Source organism: Camelina sativa, chromosome 14 (assembly GCF_030686135.1).
Source record: "Camelina sativa cultivar CO46 ecotype springtype chromosome 14, ASM3068613v1".
Taxonomy (NCBI): Eukaryota; Viridiplantae; Streptophyta; class Magnoliopsida; order Brassicales; family Brassicaceae; genus Camelina; species Camelina sativa.
Genome location: NC_141893.1, coordinates 13,142,616 through 13,162,559, shown reverse-complemented (window position 1 = coordinate 13,162,559; position 19,944 = coordinate 13,142,616). Strand labels below are relative to the sequence as shown.

The 19,944-nt window shown below is 31.0% G+C and overlaps 2 protein-coding genes and 1 pseudogene across 3 annotated transcripts; 2 read left to right on the top strand and 1 right to left on the bottom strand.

The window, feature by feature from the left end:
- Positions 1-2,794: 2,794 nt before the first annotated feature.
- Positions 2,795-6,770, top strand: LOC104743594 (uncharacterized). The gene is made up of 15 exons (XM_087486419.1): positions 2,795-2,890; positions 3,001-3,168; positions 3,450-3,599; positions 3,688-3,801; positions 3,931-4,065; positions 4,152-4,267; positions 4,363-4,500; positions 4,652-4,720; positions 4,856-4,924; positions 5,014-5,082; positions 5,155-5,223; positions 5,414-5,485; positions 5,687-5,755; positions 5,861-5,978; positions 6,376-6,770. Exons 1-15 carry the CDS (start codon positions 2,816-2,818, stop codon positions 6,526-6,528), a joined length of 1,584 nt encoding a protein of 527 aa, XP_087342545.1. The 5' UTR covers positions 2,795-2,815; the 3' UTR covers positions 6,529-6,770.
- Positions 6,771-11,123: 4,353 nt separating this feature from the next.
- LOC104741472 (putative amino-acid acetyltransferase NAGS1, chloroplastic) lies at positions 11,124-11,972 on the bottom strand (annotated as a pseudogene). Its single transcript, XR_015580852.1, has 3 exons — positions 11,846-11,972; positions 11,533-11,764; positions 11,124-11,445 (listed from the first exon to the last, which is right to left on the bottom strand). The product of XR_015580852.1 is annotated as a putative amino-acid acetyltransferase NAGS1, chloroplastic (transcript).
- Positions 11,973-18,480: 6,508 nt separating this feature from the next.
- LOC104743593 (uncharacterized) lies at positions 18,481-19,353 on the top strand. Its single transcript, XM_087486033.1, has one exon. It carries the CDS (start codon positions 18,481-18,483, stop codon positions 19,351-19,353), a length of 873 nt encoding a protein of 290 aa, XP_087342159.1.
- The last annotated feature ends 591 nt before the right edge of the window (positions 19,354-19,944 follow it).

Sequence of the window (19,944 nt, the reverse complement as noted above, 5' to 3'; positions counted from 1 at the left end):
ATGAGATGTCAAAATTATGAAAAAGGAAAAAAAATCTGATTATCTTGTCTCTATACCTTTCCATGTTTGACAAAATCTCTAAAAAGATGTAACGGTTGCAAACAAAAAAAAACAGACAGTTAAAGCCTGTAAACAATATTAGTCAAGTCAGTTGAACAGAATCATCATAAGCAACGAACGGTGACAGATTTGAGTAGAATCCATTGCAAATAACACGTGTAACAATCATTGTCTCTCTTTCTTTTTTTCCTAACATAACTTTCTATACTTTTTATATATATAGTTTTTTATTTTATTTCTATGCTTTACTCTTTTAAAATATATTACCTTGAATAACATTAGTTTTTAGGAAGAAAATACAAAAAAAAAAAAAACTTTTCTAATTTAAGTAAAAAGCACTGATTATAGAGTGACAACTCAATGTCAATTCACTGATTTTTTTACATCTTGGGATTGTCTTTAGTCTAAAAATGACATATCTACATAAATAAATTAAATTATGTCTTAGATTTTTTCTGGATAATACAATGAATTTGTTGAGATTTGCATAATAATAATCAAAGTATTCAGTAATTTTTTATCACCTTAATTTGGTACAAAATATTGTATCAACTTAATTAATAGTAAAATATTAGTAAAACGTAATAATTAACAGTTAATATATTATTTTTTAATTTATAATTTTTATAAGTTACAGTGTTATCTTGAAATTCACATATAACTTTATAATTAACGACATTGCATAACAACAATATAGCTAAATTTAATAATGCATTATCATTATTTATAAATGTTAACTAGCTTTCACTAGTTCTATAATTGGCGGCGCCGACAATATAGTTACATTTAGTTTATTCATTATCATTATCTAAAAATGTAAATTAGTTTTCACTAGTTTTATATTTTGCGGCGCCGCCACGAAAACTCACCTTAACTATAAGCAATATTTTTACTTAAAGAGATTTTAGTGAACTAGTTAGTGTTTAAGTTAATAGATTATAAATTCTGTAAACTAAGTCAAAAAAAAATCTCTAAAGTATATCTACTAATACCAAGGGTAAATTAGTGGAGTTTTGAATAATGACAAAAAAACAAGTAATGTAATTTTTTTTTTCAACAGTAATGTAATTTTTTTATTTATTCACTATAAATACTTTTAAAGTAAAAAATTATAAAAAAGCTGGCAAAACAAAAAGATACAAAACAGTTGAACAGGTGTCATTATGATGATAAAGTAGCTAAGGGCTTCTTCATTGGACATTGGGTATATATATGTCTATATGGAAGGGTTCTCAATATCATCCATACAAACTCCCCCAGTTTCCATATCGCTCACCTTTTTTACTCAAACTCTCCACCTTTTTTACTCAAACTCTCCAGTAAGTGTCTCTTGTTTTTTTTCTTTGCAGTTTAGCTCTATTGCAACTCAGATCCTACATCAAAGTTTTATTGAATTGTACAAAAGAGACATAGTAGAGATATGTCTAGATAATGAGTAAATACCATACTGATTTCCAACATATAACAATATTTCTTGTCTTCTTTGATTTTTATTTATCTTTTGTTTTGTTCTCTTTGTATATGAATCCTTAGATTTCATGTGCAGAATCCTAAAAGAAGATCAATCTATTGCTACTGAAGGTGAGAAAGAAAGAGTTATTTTCTTCTTGCAAACCTTTTTTCAAAGAAAATTATTGTTTTTGAATCATCATCACATAGATTTATTTAGTTTGATATTTCGTTATTCATATATCAAGATGAAAGTGCTCAGGAAAGTTATCAATGTTGTCTATTTGATGGATACACTAAAAGCTAGAGGCATTTTTCTTGTATACTGATATTTTAGAGGCCTTAAGAAGTTTTTTCAAAACTAAGACTAAAACTAAGAAAACAATATTTTAAAGGGAAGAAATGTTTTTCAAAAGGAAAATTGGCTTTTTCAAAGGCAAAAAATGGCTTTTTCAAAGGCAAAAAATGACTTTCTCCAAAGGGAAAATAAATACCATTTTCAAATAAAATAATTATATGAGGCAAAAGCTAGGCTATTATTTAACCAGCTTCCGACCAAAGCTGATTCTGCTTGATCAAGGCTGATTCTGCTTGTGTTATATGTGAAATTTATTTTCTATACACTTATTTAATTCTTCTGTACATATACGAATTACTTTATTTTTTTACTATCGAATAGTTTTAAACCAAAAATATGAACTAAACGAGGGTTGGGCATCCAAGTATTAGGGTCGGTTTCTAGTAGGAACGGGTTTGAGTTTTTCAGGCAGGGAATTTTAGATTTTAATAGGGTAAATGTAAAAATTCTGTTTAGGTTGGATGGGGTATAGATTTTTCCAGAATCTCTAAAATCCTGATTAAATCGAAAATTCTGGGTTTGAATTCAGTCCAATTTTTTGGTTTGGTTCCAGTTCAGATTTTTTATTAGAGTTTTTTGCACAAGCCTAAACTAGAGGTTGGCAAGTTAATTTTCTTATAATATCAATTAAAATTAAGATGGTCGAGTAACTTTTTTCTTTATTTTTGGTTAAACCAAAGTTTTTTTTGTGTGTGTGACGTGTGTGGTTAAATACAATATGGTTCAGTTAGATTCTCTTCTCGTCAATTCATACTCGAATCTGATATTAGAATACATATAAGTAGGATGATATCGATCGGTATACAAAAAATGATTCCTCATGTTAGAATTTATATGGGACGAACTGTTGTATTTGTCTAGCTAGCTAGTTTACTCAAAGAGAAGCCAAACATGTTTGCTAATTCAATTTATGATTACCTCAGGTATATTCCAGTTAAACAAGTCAATATGCTTGATGATCAAAGTTTGCCATTTAGTCCTTCGTGGTTCCCCCCGTCACCAGAACCATTTCCTCAATCAATGGTATACCTTTTTTTTTTTTTTGTCGTGCTTCAAGTTTTATATAAAACTCTATTGTGTGATATGTCTATATTGATGAATAAACTTAAGTGTTGCCTTTGTGAAATATAAAGGAGCTTAGGCAAGACCCTACAATAGTAGAAACTGAGAACATGGACGAAGTATTTGCTGGATTATTCTCCGTTCCAGCAATAAGCGATGCTACTCCCACAACGAGTACACAACCAAGTCTAGTCCCATTGCCAGAGTCATTAACAATACCACAATATCCACCTGACGTGGTATGTTACCTACTCTTACACATTTTATAGAACATTTAATCATTATAACAAGGTTTACTTAATCCAAACATGATGTATTCTTTTCAAGAGCCAGATGCTTCTACAATGGTAAGTTATATATTTCATATACATATATTTTTTTCTTCCAATTATCAGTTATTTTAATTAGTCTTTTTTCTCTTAATATACAATTCATTATGAGGCATAAATAAAACTATATGCAATCACTAAACCATCAATATGGTTTAATAACTGAATTCGTTTTTATTTCGCCTTAGCAGCAGCAACAATCACCATTATCCAATTCACATGGTTATGTACAACAATCTGATGAACAAGGTTTATTAAATCCAAACATACTGAATTCTTTTCATGAACCTGATGTTTCTACAATGGTAAATTACAAATTTCATTTTTTCTTTTATTCGAATGTATACTTATTAACCAGATTAGACTGTACGCTAAAAAACTAATCAATTATAATATATAATTATGTTCGTTTTCATTTTGCCTACGCAGCAACAACACCAACAACCATTATCCAATTCAAATGGATATTTACAACAATCAGATGAAGAAGATTTATTACAGAACATGCTGAATTCTTTTCAGGAACCAGGTGGTTATGCAATGGTACGTTAGATTTCCTTTTTTTTTTTCCACTTTTAATTAGTTTTCGATGAATTAGGCAGATAAGATCATTACTATATGCCATCAAAACTAACCATCATTGGTTATATATTGATAATTTCTCGGAAGCAGCAACAACAACAATTGGTTTGCCATTCAAATGGGTATGTACAAGGAAACTTTTCAAACATACAATCAGATCAGCAATACTTATCCAACCAAAACATGATTATGAATTCATTTCAAGATCCAAATAATTCTACAATGGTAAACAAAACTTCTTTTTTTTTCAATTTTATTGATCATTGATTACTTTGATGAAGTATCTGATTAATATATTTTTCATGAGCCAGATAAATATTGTTCAACAAACCGAAGAAGGAAACAATGGATATGCACATCAGCAACCATTGACTGATTCTTTTGAGTTACCAAATCATCTTCAAGATCAGTTTCTATCACCACCTGTGTATGTAACAAATTAGTTACAAATACATTAATTTTGAATATACATGTAACATTGATCTATGTTTCTAATGTCTTTTTAAATTTTATGAAATACAGACCAGAAAATTATCCAGCGTACCAACATGGTCCTATTGGTTCACATTTCAACATGTACGAGCAGCAACCACCTCCGAGAGCTTTAACAAACAGAGAAGACGAACATCTCCCCCCAAGGATGGTTTCAGATTTGGTTATGTAAGATCATCTTTTTTTTCCGTAAATACTATTTACAACTTAATTAAGTTGTGACTCCTCTTACAAAGTAAAATTACCTTGCCTATTATATATATCATTATATAAGATCACAATTATATGTTTAGTTATTAAATTATTTTCGTTAACGCAGAACTCATCCCCTACAAAATGAAAATATTAACACCATTAGTCAACCACAAATGCCACCGAGCTCTACCAGGTATATATTATTCTAAGTTTAATCTCTGTTATATTATTTTAAATACTATCACTCTCCCGATATGAGTTTCTCTTATATATTTGTTTCACCAAATAGTTACAGTTATATAGATAAGTTAATTTGGGGTTAATGCAGGACATATTCTCAACAAAATCAAATTTCTATGATTGCTCCTCAATCTCGAATGCCATCGAGCTCGACTAGGTAAAGATATTGTTTTAAATTTAATTTCTCTTAAATATAATTATTCTTTTTATATATATCTTTGTTAAATTATTTTGGTTAATATGCAGGAATTATTTTCATCAAAATCAAATTTCTATGGTTCCTCCTCAACCTCGAGAGCCGTCCAGCTCGACTAGGTATATATATTGTTTTATGTTTGATCTCTTTTAAATTTTATATTTCTGTGTTAAGTAATTTGTCTTGCGTAGGACTTGTCCTCTACAAAATCAAAATTCTATGATGCCTCCTCCATCTCAAGTGCCTTTGAGCTCTACTTGGTATTTTTTTTATAAATATTTTATATTCTAAGTTCACTCTCTCTTATACATGCTAATTCCTTATCTTTCCTTTATATGGATTTCTCTGATATATTTACTCACCTAATAGTTACAATTATATATATATAATAGTTACAATTATATTATAAAGTCATGTATTTCTTTGTTAAAAATATTTGGATTAACGCAGGACTCCTCAACAAAATCAAATTCCTATGCGTCCTCCTCAATCTCAAATGCCGTCGAGGTCTACTACTACTAGGTATATATATTAGTCTACGTTCAATCTCTTATATATATATCAACCTCAAATGTCGTCGAGTTCTACCAAATATATATCTTTCTCCATTATTTTATTCTAAGTTAAATATCTCTCTTTCCTATATAGAATTTTCTTTTATATATATATATATATATATATATATATATATATATATCTGTTGAATTATTTGGGTTAATGCAGGACTCATCTTTTACAAAATCAATTTGCTGTGACCTCTCCTCAACTTCAAATACCGTCGATTTCTACCAGGTATCAAGTCCAAACATATATAGTCGTCACAAAATTTAGTACAAGAGATATTTTCTTCTGTGGCAATTTAATTTTTGAACTCATTCAGTTTTCTCATTTCTTTAGGCATCATGGCAACGCGCAAGATTTGGTAGGTCAGCCTTTTCCGAGCTTTAGACCCCCTCAACAAGAGACTTCTACACAAATACGTCCATGCACAAACTCATTGACTACTCCCCTACAGGTACCATATATTTCATTCGATGAATGAACTATGTGATTATCTTTTTTCTTATAAGTAATTTCAGTAAGAAACCTAACTATTATTTAAAAGAAAAACTAAAACATTAATAACTAACGAGCTCGGTGCCCTATCGCTACTTTGTTATCTAAGGTCCCACATCATCACAAGGTTTTTTTTTCCAACGTCTTTGATTATTTACTTTCACTTGATAGTTTATTGAAGGCCACATCAAAAGACCATTTTACAACAATATTTAGTTTTAAAGAAAAAATCAAAACTAGAAATATCTTTTATATAGAGAACATTAATACACACATATGTATATCTAGATATGTATACACAATTAGAACTTTTATCAAAATAAAAAAATATTATTGATGATACGTGTACATTACAGACAAGTGCTATTCTAGGGCGTCGAAGAAGAAATCATCAAAATCAATTTGTGCATGGAGAATCATCATCGCCTGCCCACCAAAGAAAGGTAGTATATAAATATATGTTACTCTCCAAGATAAACAGAATTGATGAGAAAAATACATTTCAATAATGCAGAGGATCGTTGCCAGTAAGCAATGTTGATTCAAATGCAGCCAATCCTCCCGGTGAACATAGGTTTATACTTTCCCATCTATTTTTTTCATTTCACCTTTTTCGATCTATTTTCATAAGTCGTTTTGATTATCATAGGACTCTCGATATAAATATTAATATCATTCTTATGGATATCATAATTATGTTTATATTGTTTCTGATCCAACAAAAGTATGACAGATTTGTCCCAAAACACAAAACTACATCAACCTTACTTAATTACATGATTACTAGTTACAAATTTTCCATATATAACTTTTTAATGGTATTTTCATATATATAATTAACTTCATATTATTATATTTATTTCACAGTATTTTATCATTGACTACAAAGAGAGTTATGAACATTACTAATAAATACGTTTTACCTTTTTATTTCAGGATACAAAATTCATTATATGATCCAGCATATGAAAGCCTTGGTTTAGCTATCGATCCTATCTTGAGAAAATTCCATTTTCAAAGATGAGAAAACGCTAGAAAATTCTTATATTTAGCTTTTCTAATTTATTCATTAGGTTACAACCTTTATGTTTTAATCTTTCTGTATTTATGAATTCTATTGATGAATAAAAAATATTTACCATTATACTAGGTAGTAACCCGTGCTACTGCACGGGCCAATATGTTTATTATAATTTGAAATTAATAATACTGTATTAGTTATATTTAGATTATTACACATTTTCAACATATTATTGGTACTATGTATTTGTTTTTGACATTTAATTTCAGTGAGCAGGATATTGACTATGACACAGACCCCATCTCTACAGCCTAATTAGCTCTGGCATGTATCCTCTACTCCACACCGTATCTAATAACCTTTGTACTGTATTCTCTTGTATTAGTTGTTGTCTTATGTTTTTGTTTCTATACATGTGTATATTTTATTATAATTTCTTCAAACTAAAAATATTGTACAATTAGATTTTTAAAGATTTATAACGAATATAATGAATGTACTAAGTTATTAAACTTCTCTAATATTATATATAATATATATATACATGGTTAAATAATTGGAAATAATATAGTAGTAAAATATGAAATATAATATATATATATGTAATAAATTAAATAAACGAAACTCAATATGTCTATATGGGATAAAACTTATTTGGTGGAGTACATGAATAATAAGATTTTAGAAATTTATTTGATGGGTGAAAATATAAAGAAAACCTGAAAAATATATATATATATATATATATATATATATATATATATATGATCAAATAATTTAAACGAAGACCATAGCAATTAATTTTGTAAGAATGGAAACAAAGTAAAAACAGAGTCTTACGAAGGTATGAATGAAGATGGATCAAATGTTTTGGAAAATCTCTTTGAAGACGACATTTCTTGTTTTCTTTCGAGGTTTTCCTTTTGGGTCAGTAATAAGAATTTTCAATCCTAATTTACTGCTTACACAGGATATCGCTACGTATAACTGGCCATGCGAGAAAACAGGTCTAGGCAAGTATAAACCAACATTTGAGAGAGACTCACCTTGATATTAATATGTATAAAATCGCAAGATTGACCTTGAGAGAGACTGGCCTTCCTAGGTAGTAACACGTGCTACAACACGGGCAAAATATTTTGTATATAAAATTTAAATTCATAAAATTAAGTTAGAATATTATTATTTTAAATACATCAATTAAGTATTTGTACAATATTGGAATTAAATCATAATATTATATTTCAGTTTGGTTTTAGTTTGGATTATTGTGTGTATATAATCAAGACGTATGTACTTTAGAGCGGGAAATACATCCCCTCCCGTCCAATCTGTACCGTTCCATTTCGTCTTGTTTCATGTACCGTCCCATTTCGTCTTGTTCCATGTACCGTACCATATGTGATTACTCGTTAGACGATGTTTATTAATAGAGAGTGGGTAAAAAATTTAGACAGGATACCCGAATTCCCCGTTAAATAATTATTTTTATTTAGTTAGCTGAAATTATTCAAAAAGAACTATTTAATTGTTTTCAAAAATATCAAAAATTTTCAAATTACCCGTTCCAGAGTAACTGATTACATATCGCATAGTTAACCTTTTAAAAATATATATATATATTTTTTAAAAAGGTTAACTATGTATATATATATATATATATATATATATATATCTTTGTATAAACAACACAATACACAACCCCCTATTAACCAATGAGACTCATAATGTCTTCTAAGTACTATCTCAGCATACAACATGTTCCTATATCGTATCCATTTTCTATATTTGAAAGTTGAAATTAAATTTAATTATCCAAATTTTATGATCTCATCTTGTTTTTTAATTAAAAATAGTTTAGATAATTACTTTTATTGTTTGAATTACCTGTTCCCGTTTCTTACACGTTCTTTTCTATAAGATCATATTTCCTTTTATATAAATGAAATCATTTACATGTTATTAAAAAAATGTTTCCTAAAATTTTCATATAATTATTCCAAAGTAGAGATTTTGTTCTATAAATATCGAGATGGTATAAGATAGGGCAATATTTTATTTACTTTTATTATTACATAAAATAATTTCCCTAATAATCATAACTACTTAGGTAACAAATATTCCTTATTTTTACTATCTCTTTCACCACAAATATCCTCTTGAGTACTTATTTTTTATTTAGTTAGTGAAAATTATCCAAAAAAAAATTTTAATTGTTTTTAAAAATATCCAAAATTTTTAAAGTACCCGTTCCAAAGTAACTGATTATATGTCGCATAGTCAACCTTTTAAAAATATCTATCTTTGTATAGACAACACAATACAAAAAGACCCATTAACCACTGAAACTCTTAATATCTTCTAAGTATTGTATCGGCATAAAACATGTTCTCGTATCATATCTACTTTTTATATTTGAAAGTTAAAATTAAATTAAATTATCCAAATTTTATGATCTCATCTTGTGTTATTTTAATTAGAAGTAGTTTAGATAATTATTTTTATTGTTTGAATTACCCATTCCCGTTTGTTAAACGTTCTTTTCTATAAGATATTATTTTTTATATAAATGACATCATTTACATGTTATTAAGAAAAAAATATTTCCTAAAATTTTCAAATAATTATTTCAAAGTATAGCACGGGATAAATTAATAGTATTTTAAATTGCTATCAATATCGACCCAATTGTCTTGTCATATAACACTCTCCTTTAAATTTTCATATAATTTTTTTTCTGAAGGGTAATGTTAATAATATTGTAAACTTTTCATATGTTTAAAATTTGTTATATTTGTACGCTCCAAGATTTCTATGACTAAACTACATGTTAATAATAAGTTTTTTTTTTCATTTACTGAATTTGTTTAAGTTGCTAATAATAACTTAATTATATAGTGAAATTTATATAGCTGCAAAATTATCTAGTGAAAAACAATTTATTTGATTACATATCTTAATTAATGAGATTCTCATTAATTTCAATTCATGTGTTACATTTAATTATGTTTTTATAATTAATTATAGTTTTGTGAAAAAAAACAATTATCCACAAATATCCCATATATTCAGCTTCAAAAAACAATTATCCACAAACATTTAATTGTTTTTGTGAAAAATACAGTAAATACAGTAAATTATCCAAAAAAAATATATTTTTTATTTAGTTAGCAAATATTCCTTACTTTTACCATCTCATACTACATTTTGTGAAAAAAAAATATTCTAAAAAAGATACTGAATATATGGATTGAAAAATATATCAAACATGGATTTTTATAGATTTTGTTTATATTATTTTCTATTTCTTGTTTTTAGCAAACAACTTCGAATATTTACAAAAATATTAAAATCTTGTAACCAAATGGTGATTAAGATTTAGTTACATGTTTATCTAAAATAAAATATTATGTGCTTTTTAATAGTAGTGAACAAAGTTCAACAGAGAGAAGTCTAATCTTCTTCATTGGAGGAGTCATGTGTTACAAAGATATTCTAATGATAGGAGATTGAAGATATCACAAAATTACAACATATAATAAAAATCAAGCCAATAGCTTCAATTATTTTTTAAAAAATAAACTAAATTAAATTAAAGGTAATAAGGGTATGATTGAATAAAGAAAATTAAAAAATTCTTATTTTTGAACTTCGCTTCAGTGGCACATCACATTCTTGAAAGATGAGATCAATTTTTTTTTGGGGAAAATATGAGATCAAATTATAAGAAGAGAATCCAACAAACATTTCCTGCAAAGTCAAAATCAAATTAATTTATGAATATAGAAATAAAATTAGTTAAAACCAAAGCATACCTAGAAAAAAGTAGTAGACAATATAAATATGAAAATATTATATAAATTGATCACGAAGAAAAGTAGTAGAAAATATTTATATAAAAAACAATCACTATCAAATATAAATATGAAAATATTATATACTTCTGTTTAAAAGTATAGATTTGATGAGCACATACGTATTTTCCCCATTGTTTCATTCCCCGAGATCAAGACAGCAGAGGAGAAGATGGTGTCACGAAGGAGAAGATTTGTGGAGAAACTCAAAGTGATAGATGCTATGGCGTTGGAAATAATGTTGATTCATTCAAAACTCGACAGAATATACATTGAGCAAAAAAATTCTATGTCAATTACATTCTTCTCGACATTCTCATTAGCCAAACTGAAATGTACGAACAACAGAGATCCCACTCCGGTTTGGCAATAACTTCTTCATGTAATACTTCGATCTACTCGAAAAATTGATTCTTTCTTGTCTTGCCTCTGGTATCATCGAGATTGAACATTCATGAAACCCACGTCTCACAAACCAGTCAGCTGTTCTCGTTGTTAGTAGAAAATGCATCTCAAGTCCGAGAGCTAACGCTTTTTTTTGTCAATGTAATCTGCAAAAAATTGATAGTCTAAGAAACTGATTTTTCTTTTAACTGTAGATTGTAAACACACAATACTCAAAAGTTTCATGATTATACCGAGCAATTTATCTCCCTGTCCTTGCCCATGGCAATCTGATGAAACTGCAATAGCTGCAACTTCTCCACACTTTTCTTTAAAGAAAGGGAACAAAGCTGCACAAGCGATAATCTGCGAACCTCTTCATCAATTTTGCGAACTAAAGCCCCTGATTCTTCCAGAGGTTTGATTGTTTTTCTAATTCCAGTAAGATCTTCCACTTTCGCCTCTCGGGTTCCTTCGTATATGTCACTGTGACAGTAAGGGCCATGAAGCTTTTGTAAGAAAGATTAAAACTTTGAATCGTTTGCAATTGAAAACAGTTGTGTATACCTTGCCACCATAGTCCCCATTCCATATCCAACAATAGCACTCCGCTTATAGTACCATCCAATAAGTGAACTCTTATAGTATGAATCAAATTATCAAACCAACCATTTGTGTGAACCTTAGCAGAGGTTCAAGATATACCAAGTACTCTTGCTTCGTTCTCCTAGATCGCCTTTGATGATTCCTTATTTGAATACATCTAGAGTTCACATACAAAATAAAAGGTTAAAGATCATATCATGCATCCAAAAGAAAAAAAACATTTAAAACCATAGAACCCACCAGAAGAGAATCTTACACAAATCGATTCAGATTAAAAAGAAAACAATCGGTATCTGAGCTTACTTGATCGGAGAGATGAATCAGACAGATTTTTGAGGTTGAGTTATTGACGATTTATGAGATTGAGTTTATCATCTCAAAATCGTGCTGATGACCAGAGAATAATCCAAAACCACTACACATCAAGATTCAGAAACCAAATTCCAATTCTTCTCTTCCTCTGCATCTCTTCGAGTTCGTCGACAAAAAAGAAAAAAAAAACTTTAAATCCATTTGCGAGAGACGGCGAGAGAGAGAGAGCAGAGGTGAAGGAAAAAAGTTTTTTTTAAGGTTAGTCAATGAACGATTGCGATTTATTCTTAAAAAAATATTGAACGGCTGAGATTAGAAAATGAAACCAGATCTGAATACCGGATATAAAGGATCCACGTGTTTATCTGAATAGAGAAACGATTAAACGACGATTTGACCTTTTATATATGAATTAATTTGGTCCTAACTTCAATGGCATACCCTTGTAATTTCTTATAAAATAAAGATTTATTAGTTAAACGACTTTACAAATAATAGTAGAGATTGATGAAGAATCAAATTTTATTGTAATCATTAATCTTTTTTTTTTCTCTCTCTCTTATTAATCTATATACTAGTGACTTTGGAAGAAAACAATTGGTTCATTTTAAGATCCCAAATCACTAGTGTATAGATTAAGAAGAGACAGAGAGAGCAAAAATAAAACAAGAACTAAAAAATGATTCCTGTACACTAGTGATTTTGGAAGAAAACAATATAATTGGTTTATAGTAAATGTTTTTTTTTTTTGTGGGTCGAAATTAAAACAGTTGGATACGGGTAGTTTATAAACCAAATTTACAAATGGGTGATCCGAAATTTACAAACGGTTCCTATACTTTAGGAAACAATTCAAATGTATAGGATATCAATCAGAAATCTAATAAGACTAAATCGATCATATCATTATGATGTGGATATAATATCTCTACCAAATATATTTTCGGTAAACTGATCCTAATTTTTAGTCTAATAATTGATTTTAAAATAAGAAATCACATAATCATTCTCCTAAAATATCATATCTTTACCAAATATATTTCGGCATAACTGATCCTAATTTTTAGTCTACTAATTTGAAGTCTCCTAATTGATTCCGGAAAAAGAAAGCGATAAATCATTCTCCTAAACTTTCGAAAATTTGATTACCGAATCAATAACAAATCAATATCAGAATATAGTAAGAGAATATACTCCAACTATAAATACTCATTAGTCAAAATCGTCCATATCTGGCAAGACCTACTCTGGGGAAACCCTGGAAATGGTCCTAGCTGATCTCTCGGTAAGCTTAAAAAATGGTGTAAACGCTTCCATGGCTATCACGGCCGAAGATATTGCTGATGTCGAATCCACTTGTGGCGGACTCGAGATCGCGATGGAGGAAACGACAACGCCTGGAGCGGTCTTCTTCGGTAGGAGATCCGGGAGGAGCAGAAGAAGCTTTGATGGAGGAAGATGAGACGGCGATGGCGGATCTGGCTTTGCATGATAGAGAAAAGGGAAAGGTGTGTGTGGGAGCTTAATGGCGTGAGAAGTCATTTTCCTTAATTAAAGGACCATTTGATTACGAAGTGGAGGGGTCATTACTCTTATTTTTGTTCTATTAATTATGCCTTATTAGCTTATTCTAATTATTCGTAAGTATATTTTGCTTTGATTGTGTTTAGACATCGTTTGATTTATTTATTTATAATGTTAAATCAAACCGAGATTCTGTGTGGAATTTATTATTTCATCTGATTTTCTAACTAATAAAGAGACATGTATTTTTTTTTTTTCTGTCATAGACACATATCTTTCTCAGAAAAAGTTCACTTCGTCAAAGACGACAATTGAGTTATCGTTTAGGGGTTTTTGTTGTTGGAGTATATAAAAACATACTGTTTTCATACAAATTTTCAACATAACAAAATTCATTTATATTTTAATACGAACTATTAGATATTCACAGGTGGGTTGAATAGAAGACTCAACCTATGAAACAAAAGAGGATAAAAGAGGATAAAAGAGGTAGAAGTGAACATATTAGAGTCTCTACCATTATCATTTGTGATTTGTGAAGATTGCAATCTTTCTAATATATATTTCCCACATTGTATTGAATTATTTCATGCCACATTTAAAAACCAGACTTTTTTATTTGAAATTCTAAAAATCTCAAAAATACTAAAAACATATTATATATGTTTAAAATAATTTAAAATAAGTAATTTTCCTATTTAAATTTAATGTGGATACTTAAGATATTCATACGGTGGATTTGCTACCTCACTATAAAATAGCAAGACTGGATTAGTTAGTATTTGATATAAAATTGTTATAGTTGTTATAAAGTTCCATATCATAATATTATAATTGGATTAGTTACCATTTAATTTATAAAGTTCCATATCATAAAATTGTTTTTTTCATATTTTATTTTATCCAAACTTATTATAAAAATATGACTCTCCGTGATCGATTAAATTATAGTGATATGAAAATGAATAATGTATCCAATCCGTTATCGATCTAATATCTTTAAATATTCCCGTGCTGTTAAAAAATTCTGTTTTATTTTTTTATTATTATATCAAACTCATTATATTACCATTTACTATACTCACTTTTTTAATATTATTTTATCCAAATTTATTACACAAATATATAATTCATTATAATCGACAGTACTATAATTATGAAAATATAACATACTCTCTTTTTTTTTTTGGACAAACAGATCTTGTTTTCATTCATTCAACATGATAACGGTTACAAGGTTTAATAGTTTTTCCAAAGCAAAGCTTGATACAATAATAAAAACATAGGGAAAAGATAGATAATTCACAACATATGAGGGAACTCGGAGACGTGAGCAATATAGCACCAAATCACAAGCGAGACCCATGTACGTCGAAGCCACATTCACGAATAGTTCGGAAAGATGGTGAATTGTCCTTATCAAGAGATATTGGGACGTTAAGAAGAGTTTCATGAACTCAAGTTTGGGAAATTTCTCAGTAAAAGAGATTCACACCAAGAAGAAAGAGATGTCGTGCGACAACATCACCGAACAAGACGCAAGCGATGGTCCAAGATTATCTCCTGCCATCGACGAAATCCGGTGAGTGAATTCTTCTGGAGTTTGCTTAAGGCCGGGAGAGTGATAATTGAATAGTCCGTGAACCAAAGTCAACCCAAGCCTCGAAAGGAGTCTTCGGCCATTCATAGCAGCAATGTGTCGACTAGGTAAAACAATGGAACTAAACAAATTAAAAGTTGAGCTGGACCTGGGCCTAGTGGAAGTGGGAGTTGGGCCGCCACTTTTGAAAAATGTCCAAAAAAAAGACATTGGGCCGTAAGGGGACAAGCCCAACAACGAAAACCCTAGTTTCCTTTGGACTGGATCGATGGAGTATTGAGTGTTGCGGCTGAGCGGCGGCGAGCTGATGATCGGAGTTGAAAGAGGCATCGCCGAGGGTTGTGGCATCGGAGCAGGCAAGATCGACAAGCTGCGATACCATTTGGGAGGAGTGACCAAGGGTTCTGGGAAGGAGGAAGTTTCATGGATTAGGGTTAATCCTTCCGTCGCCATCCTCAACATCGGTCCGAGCGTTGCTAAAATATGGTGAGTTCGTTGGTCGACGAGGATCGCGAAACACCTAGACTCCAAGTATCTAGATGCGGGTGAGAGGTTAAGCTCGGATTCGAGCGTTGAGGCGGTTTTGGATTTAGGGGGTCTCGCCAATATCAAGGCAGAGTAAAAGTGTAAAACTCATCGACGGTGGCCAGCCTTGCACCATTTCTCTGGTGAATCTTCGTGATAGTTTTAGAACAAGCAGATCCGTGAGAGTGGAAGAGACATATCTCAGATTTAAAATAATTAAAACCTTTGGAGGCTATAGCCTCATCTTTTGCAAGCTTTAACGAACACTGAGCAGGTGGGGTGTGAAGTAGAGGTGATTCGCCGGAAGGCAACCTCGAGCTCCATCACAACTTGCCATGACGAGAAAGTGTGGAAGCAAAAGGATGTGGTGATGTGAAATGGGAGCGAAAGGGGAAAGCATAAACCAGAGTAACCAAAGAGTAAGTCGAAGATTGGTATGTGACAGCAGGTCCCGACGCCGGCGAGCTACAGCTCCACCGGCTCCGGAAATTATGAAGATGAAGTTTGCTTCGATAATGGTGCCTGGGAGAAAACCTTTTTTCGTCTTTTTTTGTTCTTTTTTTTTTTTTTTTTTTTAAATTACCGATACTCCTTAAACAGTTAAACTCATGGCCCCTAGACGGCTAGACTCTAGACCTCAAACCTGATCACGAGTGTGGCCATTATCTCCATGATCTAAACAAGAGTGAGTATATTAAATACTTGGGTAGTGCGAAGGATTATATATTTCCGTCCATATGCAATACAACGCGATGAACGACTTATTTCTATACTGTATGTTCACAAGGGTAATGCTAGTCAATCAATCAATTATTATCACAGTCTAGACTATGTTGTTGACTGGTTTTTCTGTTATCTCCCGCAAACACTGTGTTTGTGGGTGGTAGCGGTTGCTAGCGATTTGAACCAATTACATAAAACGCTCCTAACCGCTTTAAACCACTGAATTCCAAAAGCTGCTTCTCGCAAGCGTTTGCGGTTGCGGGTGATTGCGGTTGGATTTTTTTTTTTAATAAAAAACTTAAAAGAAATCAATGATAATGAAATTCTTTTGTGTTATATCTTCTATCTAACCATTTTACTCATTAAGGATGAGAAAAAATGAAGTACAGATACGATTACAAAGATTATAAAATAAACAATTAGAAGAAAATAATATTTCAATTAACAATAACTCGGAAAACTTGATGTAAATTTAACGACACATCGCACATAAGTTCAAAAAAATCTAAATAAATATAATAATTCATCAGAAATTTTTCATAAAATAAAATTATTTGTGAAAAGTATTAAAACAAATCACCAGTGACTTTTCTCAACTCTCACTTAACCATTCCTACTGATGCAACTAGTGACCCACGATCTAAGAGAAAAGAGAAAATATCCATGATCTAAAGCATATGTTTTGTCATTTATCAAATTACTTGATTAAATTTTTGGTGAAAAGCCAAATGCATAAGGAATAAGTATTTCAATATGAAATTTATTTGTTTTTTGAATAATTATTTTAGTATTTTTTAATAAATTTAAATTATAAATCAAGTTTGATTAAAAATTTTGTGTTTTTAAACATTTATATATTATATATCACATTTATTATGTTCCAACCGCTATTGCACCCGCTGGTCAACCAGTCGTGAACCTCCCGCAAACGCACCAGTTTTAAATCGCTAAAATAGTCGTTCAAAACGCTTAATAATGCTTGAAACCGTAATCTCCCACAACTACAACCACAACCGTAACCGCAGCGTTTGAACCAGTCAGGCTCTATATACATGCATATTATTACAACTAGCGACAATTCATTGGCATGTAATCGGTTCATATTATTTCACATTACCCGTATTTGTTTACCAAAAAGACTATAGTATTTGTTTTCTTCTTTTCTAATGCAACAAACTGGCTAGCCTTTGTTTTTTTGAATTCCTTTTGTTTTTTGGAGCTCATTAGCCGATTTAAATTACATACCACTGAAAGCAACATAATTGTACATTTAATGTTTTTATAAATAATATTCAAATCTCTTATTTTTGTTTTTTCCTAAATTCAAAAGTACAGTTTTGTTTTGTATTCTAATTCTACTTAAAACATCCATTAAATAAACAAGAAATCATGATTAGATATGTATGTATTCTACATAAAACAGCCATTAAATTTTGAGACTTCCATTTTTCAATAATACTAACATGACTAATGATAGCTAAGCTTGAACCGACGAAATATCATGCACTTCTAAACTGCGTCGTCCTTTTTGTTGATCGTTAATTGAGTTTATGTCTATGTGAAGTTTATTTAGTCAAGAGTCGTGACCTTTAGAATAAGTTGTGTCGTTTAAATTACAAAACCACAATACACAACTATTCACATGTTGTGTCTGTTTGTTTATTATATAAACTTATTGTATCATGGATGTAAATCTACAAGTTTTAGATTAATAAAAATTTCCTTCTTTTACTGAGTATATTCATACTCTGTTTTTCTCTTGCTTTCTTACTCTGTTGGAACCAAAACTCTAACATGGTATCAGAGCTATATTGAATCAAGGGACAACAAAAAAAAAAAAAAAAAAAAAAAAAAAAAAACAAATCTCTGCACAAGTAAGCACTAAGATCAAGCAAAAAGAGAGAGAGTAGCGATGGAAGCAACATCGCATCAAGTGATTCCCATATTCGATGGGGATAAGTATGATTTCTGGCGTATTAAGATGACAACCATCTTTAAAACCAGAAAGTTGTGGTCGGTGGTGGAAGACGGAGTTCCGAGCCAACCGATGGAAAGAGAGGAGACTGCGGAAGTGTTGAGTTTGAAAACTAGATGGGAAGAAGCGACAACACATGATATGATGCCTTTGCAAAATTTGCAAACGGCTGTGTCCGATCAGATCTTCTCTCGCATAGCACCAGCAAAATCATCAAAGGAGGCTTGGGATTCTCTTCAAACCGAATTCCAAGGCACTCCGCAAGTACGATTGATCAAACTACAATCGTTGAGAAGGGAGTACGAAAATTTGAAGATGAACGAAGGTGATAACATCAAAGTTTTCACAGAGAAGTTGATTGATTTGGGAAATCAATTAAGGGTTCATGGTGAAGAGAAGACGGACTATCAAATTGTCCAGAAGATTCTCATATCTCTCCCAGCAAGATTTGACAGCATAGTGGCTGTGATGAAGCAGACAAAGGATCTGACTTCGTTGCCGGTAACAGAGTTAATAGGAACTCTGAAAGCACATGAGAAACGTGTGGAAGCCCGAGGCGCGACTATGTCGGAAGGGGCGTTTAATGTTAGAACAAGGGGAGGAAAATCTGGATTCAAATCTTTCAACAACCAAAGCCATGGGTATCAAGGCAAAGGCAAAAGATGGTGTGGCTTCTGTAAAAGAGATAATCATACAGAGGCTTATTGCTGGGAGAAACCGCAGAATGAAGATCAAGGAAAATATCTAAGAAACAAGATGATATGCTACAAATGTGGCATACGTGGTCATGGATCAAGGGAATTTCAGTAAATGTGGCATACGTGGCCATGGATCAAGGGAATTTCAGTCTAAGAGGTATGAAAGGGCACACATGAGCCTTGAAGATGAAGATGAAGATGATGGAATTCATATGCTCTTTAGATCAAGTGAAGAAAATCCAACACCCACGAAAGAAGACGTTTGGCTGATCGACAGTGTTTGTACAAATCATATGACTAAAGAAGAAAGTTACTTCACAAGACCTGATAGAAGTGTCAAGGTTCCAATAAGAGTCGGAAACGGAGAGATTGTCATGACGGCCGGCAAAGGAGATATTATTGTCATGACAAACAGAGGAAAGCGAGTTATAAAAGACGTGTTCTTGGTGCCGGGTGTAGAGAAGAATTTGATCAGTGTTCCATAAATTCTATCTTGTGGAAATCGTGTGATGTTTGAGAAAAAACTGTGCGTAATCTTAGATTTCATGGGAAGGAAGTTTATGGAGGTACGAAAGAAGAATAAGAGTTTTCCAATCAAATGGAATCCATCACAAGAAATGGCGATGAGTAGAGTGAGCAAGAAACAGCGGCGATATGGTCACGTGGGGAACCCAAGACTGCAACAAATGCAGAACAAAAGAAT